This window comes from Magallana gigas, chromosome 5 (assembly GCF_963853765.1).
Source record: "Magallana gigas chromosome 5, xbMagGiga1.1, whole genome shotgun sequence".
Lineage (NCBI taxonomy): Eukaryota > Metazoa > Mollusca > Bivalvia > Ostreida > Ostreidae > Magallana > Magallana gigas.
The window spans coordinates 50,829,023-50,843,796 of NC_088857.1; the positions used below are offsets into that span (position 1 = coordinate 50,829,023).

At 32.0% G+C, this 14,774-nt stretch overlaps 1 protein-coding gene across 1 annotated transcript; it reads right to left on the bottom strand.

The window, feature by feature from the left end:
- Window positions 1-346: 346 nt before the first annotated feature.
- On the bottom strand, window positions 347-14,731 carry LOC105347376 (sorting nexin-17). The gene is made up of 15 exons (XM_011456446.4): window positions 14,574-14,731; window positions 13,008-13,082; window positions 12,776-12,893; window positions 12,390-12,454; window positions 11,017-11,127; window positions 8,556-8,646; window positions 7,383-7,473; window positions 6,298-6,367; window positions 5,254-5,346; window positions 4,711-4,851; window positions 4,548-4,610; window positions 4,111-4,233; window positions 3,804-3,881; window positions 3,600-3,671; window positions 347-3,263 (listed from the first exon to the last, which is right to left on the bottom strand). The coding sequence occupies exons 1-15, from the start codon at window positions 14,631-14,633 to the stop codon at window positions 3,189-3,191; spliced, it is 1,326 nt and encodes a 441-aa protein (XP_011454748.1). The 5' UTR covers window positions 14,634-14,731; the 3' UTR covers window positions 347-3,188.
- Between the last annotated feature and the right edge of the window lie 43 nt (window positions 14,732-14,774).

A 14,774-nucleotide genomic window follows, 5' to 3' on the forward strand; every position in this document is an offset into this window, starting at 1 on the left:
AGCTTTTTTTCTTGGTCAATATGGTTTTTGAGGTGAACATTTTTTAAAAATACAAAAAAAATTTCAATAATTCTAAATTATATCCCCCTCAAAGAAGACATGGCCTTCATTTGAATAAACTTGAAGGCCCTTCCCTTTTGGATGCTTTGTGCTTAGTCTGGTTGAAAATGGCCTTGTGGTTCTTGAGAAGAAGATGATAAGTGAAAAGTTTATGACGAAGCAACATTGACATACAACAGACAAGTTTTGTCCAAAAAAGATCAATTGAGCCTCTGGCTCAGGTGAGCTTAAATCCACACAGAAAAATCCATTAACAATAGGGAAGAAACAAATACAACTGAAGCAGTTTGTTTGTTATACATAAATCTTTATTTTCATCTTATTCAGAACAAAATCTGTACATATACAAATAAATGGAATGATGTAACAATGATAAAATAATCTTCTCTTAGTGTAAACAATAAGTTTTTTTTGATTCTTTGGGATCAACAAATTAATTAGATATAGAACAAATTAAAATCTTTTGAATATGTGATAAAGGGTATAACTACCCATCTACAGTCGCTAACAAACAATAACCGCTATATGGCACTTGCTCAGTAAGAATTCTTGGATGTGGTTTATAGAAGAACTTGCAAAATAAAATGCTTATTATTCCTAAAGTACCAAATGTTTAAACTTGATACCAATAAAACATTCAAATTAATTAAGACTAAAAAGGTTTGGAAAAGAATGATCTAGATTTCAGATAATTCCTAAAGACTGAATAGATTTACAACTTTGATGCAAGCTCTTTTCTAAAACTCAGCCCTAGTACATCTTCTGTTATTAAATGCACATGCAAGTATTGATTTTCACACACAGGCGAGTGCACTACAGGTGCATTGCAAACAAAAAATGTCTCTGGTCAAAAGAAGTAACCAGTGTCAGTACATTTGTACTAGAAAGTCTCCACGTGGATGCAAGATTCACATCAAAATGCTGCACACTTGTAGTAATTATCAAACCAAAAGACATATTTAAGAATATGCTATTTCAAACTTCAATATGTTTTTGTGTTCCTGGTACAGTTCTTTTAATATAACAATGTTTACTTGAAGGTAGAAAGACTTTTGTGCTCCACAACAAAACCATGAAAAAATGTAGAAAATACTTTCAAACAATTATCAACTTACAAAATCAAAAAAAACTCTGTAAAGAATTTATACTTAAATTTTTTTTTATATATTATACTAAAAACTTTAAACTACTCAAAAAATAATGTGCTAAAACATACATAGGAAAAGAATTCATCACTAACAACTTACATATAATTTTTCAACAAATTTAACAAAATACAGTACAACTCTCTAGTTCCCACATTAATTTATAAGTACATTGTAAACAGTTCAGAAATTCAATCATTTATAGGTTTAACAAGTGCCTTTTCCGAGTACATTCTTATTCTTACATTTATTGGTATCTATTAGGCATCTCTATAGATGAAGGTACAGAAAATGTAGGGTATCTTCAGGAATTAATATTGTGAATTAATACATACATGTGTAACTTGATTACTTGATGAGGAGCCATATTGTGAAATAAATCAGGGACGTATAAACTAGTATATACGCCCCTGAATAAATACATGTACATGTATATGATAAAATTACAATTATTTTACTAAAAATTATGAACTAAATACACCAAATATGTTTTATTATGAGATACAATTTACATGGCAAGTTTTGGGTGAACAGGGACTCAGTGTAACTGTGTAAGAAAAATGATGATTTAGGGACTGGATAAGAAAACTAAGAGATAATGGCACATCATAAATATAAAATAAACAGATAAGGTGGATACAAACATGGTGGTCCTATACATGTATATATAGAGAGTCCAGGTAAATAGTAACAACATCTATACATGTACTATACAGATGGGCCCTGCATTGTATGACTATTGCATGAACTCTGAACTTTAGTTTTGGGGTATATCATTGAAAACAAAAAACCTTGCACATATTCTACTTGATTTAATGCTGAAATTTTATAGGTTATGAAAATGATTTTTTTTTTTTATTTGCAAATGAGCATTCTCTCTTTTTAGAGCAGATATATTGCACACCCACGTAACAAATTCACAGAAACAATATCTTAAAAGCAGAACCAACTGCTGTGGTACACAGCATATATCAAGTCATCGTTTTTTAACGATGGTGAATTCAGTCATAAAATGTGTTGCTTATTGATTAGATTTACCAAAATTAAAGTGTTAATAAGGAAGTATCTCTAATGGAACAGTCAAGTTTAACATGTAAAAACGGGTTTTCATAAATCCTTAAAAGTTGTCAGTGTATTTTTCCTTAATAAACTTCTCAAATAGATAAGTATGTATTAATAATATTACAATGCTGTGTGTTTCATCCCTGCTAGAAAATTTGCTAAGATACATACCGACAATGCAAAGTTGGATTAAACAATGTGATGAATCTTGATGATTGTTATAATGAGTTTTCAAAGAACCATCCCATTTTGACACAGGAATTGAATTCAGACCAGCTAAACAATGTCAAATAACAAAATATACCGGTAGTTGTAATATGAAATAAGCTTTGAGGAAAATGAATGAATACATATACCTGCATACGTACACTCATGTACCAGTACAACACATAAAGAATGCATAAAATACTCTTTATACACTAAAATCCTATTACTGGCCCAACGGGGAAGTTTGATCAATCGATATGTGCATATGTACGAAGTACATTACAATATAAGGAATATGTATACATGTACAATCAACTCTTTGGCTTTGACTCTGACCAGGACCAAGAAATTACAACATGTAATCGCATGTTCACCTGACATTTCTAAAAAAAAATTTGGAATGCTTTTCACAAAAATATATGAATTGGACTGATATTTGAATGACATGTACCATCTTCTGCTGCACTTCAGCTATAGAATAATCTAGTGCAACAACAAGTGCACATATACGTATATGCTTGATGATTCTCACATTAACATGCTTCAAATGATTTGGACTACCATTAAGTCCATGTAGCACCTCCATTTAGGAACACTTTTGAATTGGTTCTTGCATTAACTGCACTCTTCTCTGACTAGAAGCTGTGATGAAATTTATCTTCCAAATCTCTTGGAGATAAAATCGATCATTTGTGGTCACCATGGTAGCAAGTTCTAAAGGTCATCATCACCAATGGTATCAAAGGCATTGTTCTCAACAAATGTTTTGTTCTTGCCCTTTGGATTTCCCTGGGGAAAAAAATACAAACACTGCATAAAGACCTACAGGTAAATAAAATTAACAGGTAAATCATGTGTAACTGCAATTTCATACTGTCTAAATAGTATGATCATGAGAGAAAATTAATTTCAAATCAATATCAATGAATCTTAGTAAGATAAGGATTAAGTTATAAATTATATAAAATGATTCATTTTTATGTGCATTTCATATCTAGCAGGTACATGTATAGAGAGCATCTACATGAAGCATACATTAATGGTAATTTTATCATAACTGTTTATAAAGAAAGGATTGCGGGTTTAAATACTGTATTATGCTTTTATCAATAAATATATTTTTACATCTGCACTTTTGCCAGAGTAACCATTATCTTGTTGAACACTGCGAGGATCCAACTTTGATCTATCTTGTGGCTGCAAAGAGATAATAAAATATCTAGTAACTGTGGAAAACAAAGCAAGAAAACTACGGTATTTTTATCTATGGTACAATAACCCATGCTTATCTGATTTAGAACAATTTACTCTCTGAATTTGAGTTGTCACCTTTTTAATTTTTTTGCCCTGCTTTTTCATTATCAGCTCATCCACCATGGACTGGAGACACATACTCATCAGAATGGCCTGTAAATGCAACAACTTTCAAGCATAAGTTATAACACAACATATTGGTGTATTTTTCAAGCAAAATAATTTTACAGCCAGTGGATAGAAGAAATTTCAAAATTCAGTTTAAATAAATAAAGTTACCGGTATTGATAAAGTTCTGTCAAAAAATCCGCTGAATATGATATCCATTATGATCCAATAATTATAAATACAAATATTTAATTTAAATTTCACTATCCCCTACCTGGTCTGTTGTTATGGTGATCCATTTCAGTGTATCTTTGGCCATTAAATATTCAAATGACAACTCCAGCTTGGCCTTACTGAGCTGTCCCCCTATCCCAATCTCACCGTTAGATTCAGACATCTACCAAGTCAAAAGTTAGGGATCAATTTCAATTTCCAGTATTCAATATGAATTTCTAAATTATCTTACACCACACTGTAATTTTCAGTAATTCAATCCATTTGTAATCAATGTTTTCATATCATTTTTATAACAAAAATTGGTTTGGTTTTTTTCAAATCAGTAACAAGGACTCATAAAATCCTATCATTCATGCTCAAGATGCTCAATATCATAAAATTATCACTGATATTTATGATGCTATTATGACATAACTTTATGGAGGTTTAAGTGACAATGAGATTTAAATTGTACCCAGAGGGTGGGTCACTTACGGACGTTGTGATTCTCCAACACCTCATCCTGGTGATCTTGAAGCTTCCTTCTTTCATTGTGCTCTGTTTAAAATAACGCTCTCACAGTTAGCTTCTGTTATGGTTACAAATGTTCATCAATGTGTAAGCCCAAAAACAATGTAACATATTCAAATAGACTTACTGAATCTGTCTGTATTCTGAAGTTGAGTTCTCGGTGCCCAGCAGCGACAAACACTCGGGAGTGAGGGTGAGGGTAGTCTGTGACACAGGGTTTGAACTGAATGTATCCATAGTACTTCATGGTCCGAGCCAGACGCAGGTACTGAAACAAAAATACACACTCTGATAAACTGTAATCATTTCTATTGGTTACACTCAAAGAAAAGATATTGAAATACATATGCATTGCTGAAATAATATTTGTAGGCATTCATTTTTTACCCATATACATGTACATCTGAACGATCATAATAATGTCTTTATTTCAACTTAGGAACACAACGTTTTATTTGCAATTTAAATGTACAGTACAATAAATCAATGTAAATAATGCAATAAGAACCAGTTTTTAACTCTTCCTCATTTAACTACATGTACCACCAAGAATCTTTCCCTCGCAGCCTCATGCATGCTCTTGGGCACAAAAGATCATAAGAATTTTCACCACAGATTAAAACATCATATTTTCTATACAATGTATTATTATCATCAAATGATACTTTACCTCCCGCTTGGAGCCCCTCTGCTGGAGAGTTGCTAGGTGACGGAGCTGTTCCTTTGTACCCAGGGTCCACTGCCTTTCAATGTCACTTACTGCCTGTAAACACGAAAAAGAATGCAACAATTTAATCAAATGTTAAAGCTATACACGCTATAATTTGCGTCAATTTTGAATAAAGGGGAAAATGTATGTGTTTGATTACTAATAAAACTTACCTTTATTCTGTTAATTATAATGCTCAAATCGATCACGTAACAAATATATCAAATATTAAACAATAAAAAATATTTATTTTCCTGCCAGGAAAGTAATGCCTCCTCGTGAATATCAATCTATCACGTGATATCGACAGCTAAATTTAGCCTATCATACCAAAACTGGTGAAAGGTCAACATCTTCATAATTGTGATAGTTTCACAAAGGAAAAGATATTTTCAGTAAAGCATAAATTTGTCCGATATACGAGTACAAACAAAAGAAACAAATACAAGCCTGTGAGTACTTTTAAAAAATGACGTAGACCTGTGTTTTTCCCCTATGTGCTATTTATAGATCCTATAAGTGTTAATGCAGAAGTAAGGGTATCGTGAATGACAAGCGTATTTTACTCATTATACATGTATGTATTTCAATTTAACAACGGTTAAGCATATTAAAAATCAAGGTGGATATTTAATTAGGCAAACAATAACGACCACCTAGTTCTCCACGGACATGCGCAATGAGGTCGGTTTGCTCTTCCTTCATCAATATTCATGAAAAGGTATATTTTCCTGGCAGGAAAATAAACAATTAAAAATATATATCTTTGTAACGAGATGGAATTCACCCTTGTAATTTACAGATTAAGGATAACTTTTATAAGTAGACAAACACATGCGTTTTCACGGTCATTCAAAATTGACGCAAATTATAGCGTGTATAGCTTTAAATATTATCAATATAAACAACGTCATCATGAACATTCACAGAAACCATGACAAAATGTTTGGTACCTTATATATAAATATATGTTGATTTTACTGACAACAAAATGAGATACTGTACCTGAACATACAGGAGATTCATGGCGATCTTGTTATCCAGCAAGTCATCTTCATACGTCAGGTCCCAGATACTGAGAGAAAACAGAAACCATAACACAAGGACACATGGCCACCTTTAAAATTTCTTCTTTGCCATATCCCAATCAATGCAAATGTGGCAGACTTAAGATTTTGATGAAAATTTTGACCTTCATCTTAAAAATTTCTATAATCTATATTTTGTTTGCACTTAAAATTTAATACATGAAGGCTTGGATCTCACCTTAAAAGAAAGCTTCCCTAACTACCAACCCAAAATTAATTCACAGATTTGTGAGAGGGAAAGCAAATATAGTTTTTTATTATACACGTATTTATATGTAAATGATTTTCATTCTTTTGTTCAACACACATTTTGACCATTAATACATTGTATAGAAGGAAGAAATGATCAGTCTTCCTCCATCAAATTAATCCATCATGCTTGCTCATTAATGAAACTAACAGTCACACAAAGCAACAGATTAGTTAATTTGATTAGGCATAGATAATTGACCATTTGTGGAGTGGTGCAAATAATCCTCCAATGAATTTGTTCATCCTACTATTTAGCTGGGTTAAAATATTTTTAAGTTTAATTACAATCGGAACATGTGTCACCTACTTCAATTAAGTGTTCTATCATTTATGCATGTACTTATTAACGACACATTATGAACCCACTGGCAGTCATTTCCCAATATATGTACATGTTTTAACAATCTGCTTAAAATAAGAACTCTACGACAGCGCAAAGCGCACAGAGGTTTAACAATGACCACTGGTGATAAATTCACAATGTCAGAATGAAACTTCTTTTCACCAACCGCTTTTTTCATACGTGACAGTGTGACACCATTCTCAAACAATGCTACCCCCCGAGTCAACTTTGCAAAGATTATCGTGATTGGTTGATAAATTTATCTTTCATGCAAGTAAGAAAGTTCAAAATGACATCAAAGAAGATGAACTTCAGTGGGTTACTGTCAGTTGTAGATATCTGTATTTTAATCTGATTGACATTTTCAGTTATCAGTATTGATGAATGTGATAAGCTGGAGACGATACCTCTTGCGTAGGACTATTCTGTGGGTGCCCACATTACTGGCATACTTCAGAGAAATGTACGGGGATTCAAACTCCTGAAGTTTCCTCACAACTGTGTAAGAAGAAAAGGTTAATAGATACTTCAGTAAATCTGCGATACATCATATACTTGAACATGTATTTAGAAATCATACATTAAAGGTGTTCATAGCTGATTGGATACAGAATACTGTAGATTCCTAAAGCATATCTCGCAGATTTTAAAATCTCCTTTTTTATTTTTCGATAAATGAAACTATGATAAAAATTTGACATTCACAATTATAAATTCTCCTAATTTGATGTAAAACTGTTGAATCGCAAAATTGAGTACATGTGTCATATAAGGAATCTACAGTACTTCAATGACAACAAATGTAAAGCTAATGATTTACCACTGACAAAATGACATACCGTAAATGTTATACATTTTGGCATTTGCTGAGTATTCTTTTTAGGTTTTTTTTTTTTGGTTTTTGGGGGGTTTTTTTTAAAAGAAGAAAACAGCTTTTACTTAATTAAGTACAATTCTAAATGTCATGCATGTAAATAGGCACATTTCGAAATGTACTAAATTAAGTCTATGATAAAATATTTAAAGGGGCATGGTCACAATTTTGGCAAATTCTATTTTTCTGTTTTCATTACTTACAATGCTTTAGGAAAGCATTTCTACTGATCAAATGAAATTTGAGGGTCAGTTGTAAAGTTATAAGCAAGATACAGGGCTCACAATTCTTTGTCATGTAAACAAAGCTCGTGCCCTGTTGTTATTTACATTGGTTCAACATACCAGTAAAAAATCTTTTTCAAGCTGATTTGTCTATCTTCTTATTCATTTTAAGCATAAATTAACAGTTCTTTACATTTAACACATTCATTAGGTCTAAAATTGGAATTTTCACTTCAACATTCAAAATGTAAACAAAAGCTGTGTTTACATAGCAAAGAATTGCAAGCTTTGTAACTTGCTTATAACTCAACGAATGACATTCAAATTTTGGTTGCCTATTAAAAATGCCTTACTGAAGCATTGTGAACATTAAAATCAGAAAAAATAATTTTTGAATAAAATCGTGACCATGCCCCTTTAAAAATCAAATTCCTCCAAAAACAATATGTTTACAGTATATAGTAATTTGTTCTAATACTTACTAGAATTATCTCCTCCATCCTCCTTCTGAACCAGAAACAAACCAAAGTAGTACACAAATTCATCTGGCAGTTCTATCTGTGAAGCTACAGCCTGAAAAGGACACATTATGTTTTATATACTACTACTATCACTGGTTGTACTAAATTCAATCACACAGTTCTATCTGGCAATCTCTCTGCTAAATACTATTGTTATACTTTCATGTTAAATACTGAAATCTGATTGGTTAAGACGCAGTTAATAATATTTACTATTACCCTCAGCGTTAGCAACGCACTTGGCAACGGGTAATATTAAAAAATGTTACATGCGCGAAAATTATGCGCGTACGGTTCGCTGTAGAATTCACGTTATTCCTATATAAAAGCAGTAAAATTTTCTTAAAATTTTTAAAAAAGACATTCAGTATAACAAAATAAATAGTGCCTGTTTGGGAGGATAACAGTTGAAATTGACACCCCTCGAAAACCATTGTCAACCTCCGCTTCGCGTCGGTTGACAATGGTTTTCTCGGGGTGTCAATTTCAACTGTTACCCTCCCAAACAGGCACTATTTATATACTGATAGTGCATGTTAGTCATTCTCAGAATTGCTACTCCATTGCACTGGTTATGCTATTAAAAAATTAAGTTTGCCAGACTGTTTAAATAATATACCGGTAGTTTTCCAAAAGAACATCATCTATGATTCTTTTACTGAAAATTATTCCCACATACCTGTTGTTTTTACTAATCTAGCTCAGATTCATTGCATGGGGGTTAAACTGATGTTAATCTTATTAAAAAAGCGGTATTCATTCAAGCAATAAATAGTAAAAAAAATTAACTAATTCTATATCAATTTCAAATCATAAAGAATTTTATCATTAAAACCTTGAAAAGCAAGGACATTTTTCTTTTTTATAAAACTGCCAAAAATTTGAGTGTACAGCATGAATAAAAATTGAGGCAAATTTGCTTATCGACACCAGAACATATCAAAGTCTTTATACATGTATGATACCGTATATTTTAAAAATTTAGCGATGATCTAATTTTGGCTTTTTTCAATATCTCTTTTAAATTGCAAATTATTCAATATGCAAAAATTATATCCTGTATCATTTTCTATAACAATTAAACTTTTTAAATCGCAAAAAATGACTGACGCAAATTTAAAATGTTACCGATTTTCCCCATTTTCGCAAATTTTGTGACACGCGAACAAAAATGGGTATATGGTAATTACTTTAATTTGAGAAAAATATAGTAAGTTGCCTCTTAAAAATTCAAGTTTCATATAAAATCATTTTTAGCTCAATTTCTATCAAAGGTAAGTTTGGGTAACCCTGCTTGATGCTATCATTGCCACAGGTTTTATCAATCCTTGATTAAAAAAATATTGATGATATATTAGGGTTGTATTATATCAAAAATCTATGTTTTTTATTTTTTTCCTTTCCCAACTTCAATAGCAGAAAAATGGACATTCATTCTCAAAAACCCATATAAGCGACATATGGAAAGCACTGTGACATAAAAAATTCAGCTGTTAAAATATTTCATAATATTAATGCCTATAAAAAATACACTGCAATTTATTGTATATAAATAGGATATGAACCCCTTAAATCAATAACTGCAATATATGCATAATTTAATCCTGTTACTTCAAAAAATAATAATTTTAGAACCATTGGACTTTCAGTAAATGTTACTATCTATTTCTTGCCTCAAAACAAGTTAAAATGACACTGGTTTCGAGTGAAATATACATCGATTTCGAAGTCTTAGCTCAATAGCCAGACAAATCTTGTTGATATCAAAGAGCAATGGCTGAGTGTCATACAATGAAATAGACAAGTCTATTCACATTGCTGTTTGACACCAACTACCCAAAGTCCAAGCTCTTGTTAAAATGGTTCTAAATTGAGTGACTGACAGTGATATTTCAAAATGAAGTCATACATTGAGAATGACTGTTGTACTACACAACTCTGTAAACAGTTCTGTGATTTCAAATCCTGAAATAGAAACTAATATTCTCAAAATACTGGTACAATGTACTAGTACTATACAACTCCATCACATAGTTCAGTCTGTGAGTCCAAAGTCTAAATAAGACAGTAGTATTCTCTGGCTCAACCTATCTACCAAAAGGCATGAGAATAATGCCCTACACTGGAAGTTTTAATGGATAAAACAGAGTCGATTTACTCCTCAAACAAAAATAACAACTTAAATAATTCCTTCTTATCCCTTTTTATTTTGACATTTTGGCGCGAGAATCTACGTGTACAGATACGGTAATTTTTTTGGCCATGCACATTTACAAACCTACTGTTAGTATGTATATCTTATGAAACTGATTTAAAGTTGTAAACCATTTAACTTAGTGTGAGATATTCCTTCCTCCTTTGATTAAAGAATCTGAATTCATGCCATGATAAATGGGAAAGTATCCTATTTAATAAGGATTACCTCTAAAACATCTTCTGTTTGGTCTGTTGACATTATTTTGATCGTGATTTTGTGGCCGTTCATCAGGTACACATCCAGGGATGTAGCCTCTGAGGCCTCTTTTTGCGTCTCCTGCAGAAGTCAAGAACAATGGATAAATAACTTTAAAGACACATGTATCACAAACTGCATTTAAAATATTATGGTAAGACTAGGGTTTATTGCAGTTCTAAAATTTTGAATACCATCTTCTATAAATTTAAAGCTATAGCATGTTTCCTAACATAGTCATTAATACAGGTTTTCTATAGCAAGTACTGGCCATTTATTTACAAGTACCGGTGGTATCAACCATGATTGAGGTAATTATAAAGATACGCCACTAATGGGGAAATATGACCATAGTTTGTCAGTATGAACAACTCATTGTTAATGATTTCACTTAATCTACGAAGCTCTCTAGCAAGTTTCAGACATAGAGAGAATAGGAGCAGAAAACCAGGTCAGCAGACAGACAGACAGACTACAAGCTAGTGAAATGGGAAGGAAACCAATCGTCTTGATACTGTATGAGTTATTTCCAAATTGAGATTACATATATTTCATCCATTACTTATAAGGATTCAAAACAAGCTTATGAGTGTGTTTAATGTAATTAATGGTATTTGTGGTGGTGGTAAAGGAAGTTTTTCAAATCCAGCTGCATAATGGGATTTCCACTTGTAATCTATTACAAACGAAAAACCAGGAAAAACCCTTTATCTCATTAATATCTTTATACAACATCTCTTTAAAATCTGATTGAGACATCACAAAGATGTTATTGGCTTGGCCTGCCTATGTCATGTATATTGGAAATCCGTACTTAATATTTACACTTCCTCAATTGCATGCTTCTCACAATGTCAATAGGTACAAACGAAATCAGAACTGTGCCCTTATCAGCAGTATTACCATAATTATACATTTTAAAAGCATCAATATTCTTTTTGTGTCATAAAAGTTAGGAAGGTGAATTAAGCATTGGGTTTAACTGTGATCATATATGATGTCTGTGGGAAATGGTGGATTAGTCATTTTTGTTTGATCTAAAATTGTGTCTTGCATTTCCATCAACTTTTATTTTATGTTCATAATTCTATGTTCATAAAATTCTCATGTCACAATATCAAAACATGGAATTTGAAAAACTGTTCTTAAATTCACATGATTGCACAATTTATTTAGTCAGGGATGGGAAAAATTATGACAGACCAGACTGGGATTTAAACCCAGCCCCTCTGAATCTCTAGTCAGGTGCTCTAAAAACTGAGCTATTAGGTGTCGGTGGTTGACTGGTCAGACAGTCACAGATTTAATAACAATTACAATGAAATAATAAATATACACTGTACCTGTTGAGCTTTAAGGAAAAATCCATTAAATGTGTCAGAATTTGAAATCTGAGGATCCTGGCTTACTACAAAGTAAAACAAATACAGCTCAAATACCTAATAATAAATGTTACTGATATTTAATGTTTTGTTCTATTATGGTATTTACATAATACTTGTAATTCTGAACAATGTCATATAAGTTAATTCTGTTATAATTTTCTTTCCATCAATTCATATTAAAATACATGTATATGATAATTCTTGCTCTAAGCATGCATTTCTGATAAGTTAATAAACTATCTTCAGTTGGTAATTTTCCAAAATTTATTGACTGTGTTCACAGCTGGGGTAGATACAAATTATAATACAGGTGTATCTAATTCATTCATAGAGATCTTACTCACCCATTTGAATAAACCTCTCCAACAGTTGTCGCCGCTCGTCAACTTTGGCCGGCGTCAATGATAGAAATTTTTTGGGAGGGAATGGTGGCATTGATAGTCCACCAAATTCCTTTTTGAGCTGATTAAAAAAAAGTTTTTGAAAATAGTGCTGTCCTCCTGAGTACTCTGAAACTCTGAATTTGCTGTATCTAGAAATGCTCAGACTGAAATGTTAATGGACAAATTTACACACCTGTTCATGAAATTGGTGCAGAGCACTGTACCGGACACTGCAGTGAAACACTCCATTGATGTGAATGTTGAAGCTCTGTAAAGTAAATAAGAAAGCAAATCAACTAAATTGCTATCATAATAAATCAATATTTCCTAAGAATCTTCACTTAAATCCTCATTGATTAATAATCAAACCCTGTCCGTAAGATTCTTGTATCAAGATCAGTTAACAGTTATAAATCACTGTAAATGAATAAATAATTACCAGTATTTAAATAATTTTACATTTGTATAGTTGTGGTCCAGTGATTTATCTCAAAACTGTCAATCTTAGAGGTGCTCTCAAAGATACTTAAAAAAGTTGTTCTATGCTTCAAATTCAATTTGATAGAAAAACTGATAAGGAAGTAATAATATAAACAATGTCAAATTATATATCAAAATATCATTAATTAGAAAACACCGTAAATTTTAGATTTTGTTAAATAGGAAGGGGTATTAGTGGCTGAGGGATAACATTTCATACTATTTAATTTTGTGCAATTAATGTATTTGAATAATTTAATGAAAAGAAGAGTAAAGGCCCAAGGGTCTATATTTTGACGGTGAGGGAATGGAGGAAGGGGGGGGGGGCGGTTCTGTCCTCAAGCTCCTGTGGAATTTACCAATTTATTTTTATCAAATTTAACTGTTTTTGCAAAAAGTACGAGAATAAATTGATAATTATGGGATTAAAATTCAGTCATATATAAGAAAAATAAAATGTTTATGATTTTTTAGAGTTTATTAATGTCTAATGAGCAATCTGATTTCAATAGCATATTAAAATCTGATTTTACAACTGGCTAAATACAAATTACTCAACATTATTAATATCATAATACCAGTATAAAGTATGATCTATTATGTTTGGATTGCGTTATATCAATACATGTATTATAACTGGATGAGAGAAAAATGATCAACCAATCAAAACCTCTCCTCCTAAATCTCTGGCAGGTGCTCTAGTACCAACTTATCAAGCTACTTAGTGCAAGCAATGGAAATTGGTCTGTCCTATTTCTCCAAAATAAATGACCTTTGCCCTCAAAGACCAAAATCCCATTTCCTTCCCTTTTCAGATCCAGAGGTGCATGATCACAACATGGAATGTATTGAAAGAAACACTGATGGGACAGACTATGGTTTAAATCCTGGCCCCCAGAATTCTCTATAGTCTTGTGCTCTACCAACCGATCTCCCTAGAGCCTGCGATCAAAACTGTCTACCCATCCTAACATTTTAAAACAACTATCTTTAAAGCAAAAAAAAAATCACCTGGATTTATTAAATTATAGTTAAAGATGAAAGCTACTTTTACAATCAACAGTCTGATCAAGCACATTTCGACACAAGACATATTGATTTCATCGTTGTAGACATGGTGTCACATCACTTACTAAAACACGATAACAGCAATTATCTTCCCAAGGTCTTAAAATATTCAAGTAGAGCCCATATAGACATATGTCATAATGATCCGCAAGATATGTATATGTCATTTGACTTGTACCATCTCACTGTTCAAAGATATATTGTCATTTACCGTGTAAGATGATCCAGTTTCGTCTTTTAAATCTTGTGTATCTGGTATTGAAAAATGCATCTTCGTTTGGTAGTTAGTGCGCACCTAACAAAACACATTTCCCATCGCAATGTTTTCGTAATAAATCTCCCACCCACTTACACTTCCGCCATTTTGAAAAAAAATTGACATATCACGTGATCTAATGCGATTTTTCGATTA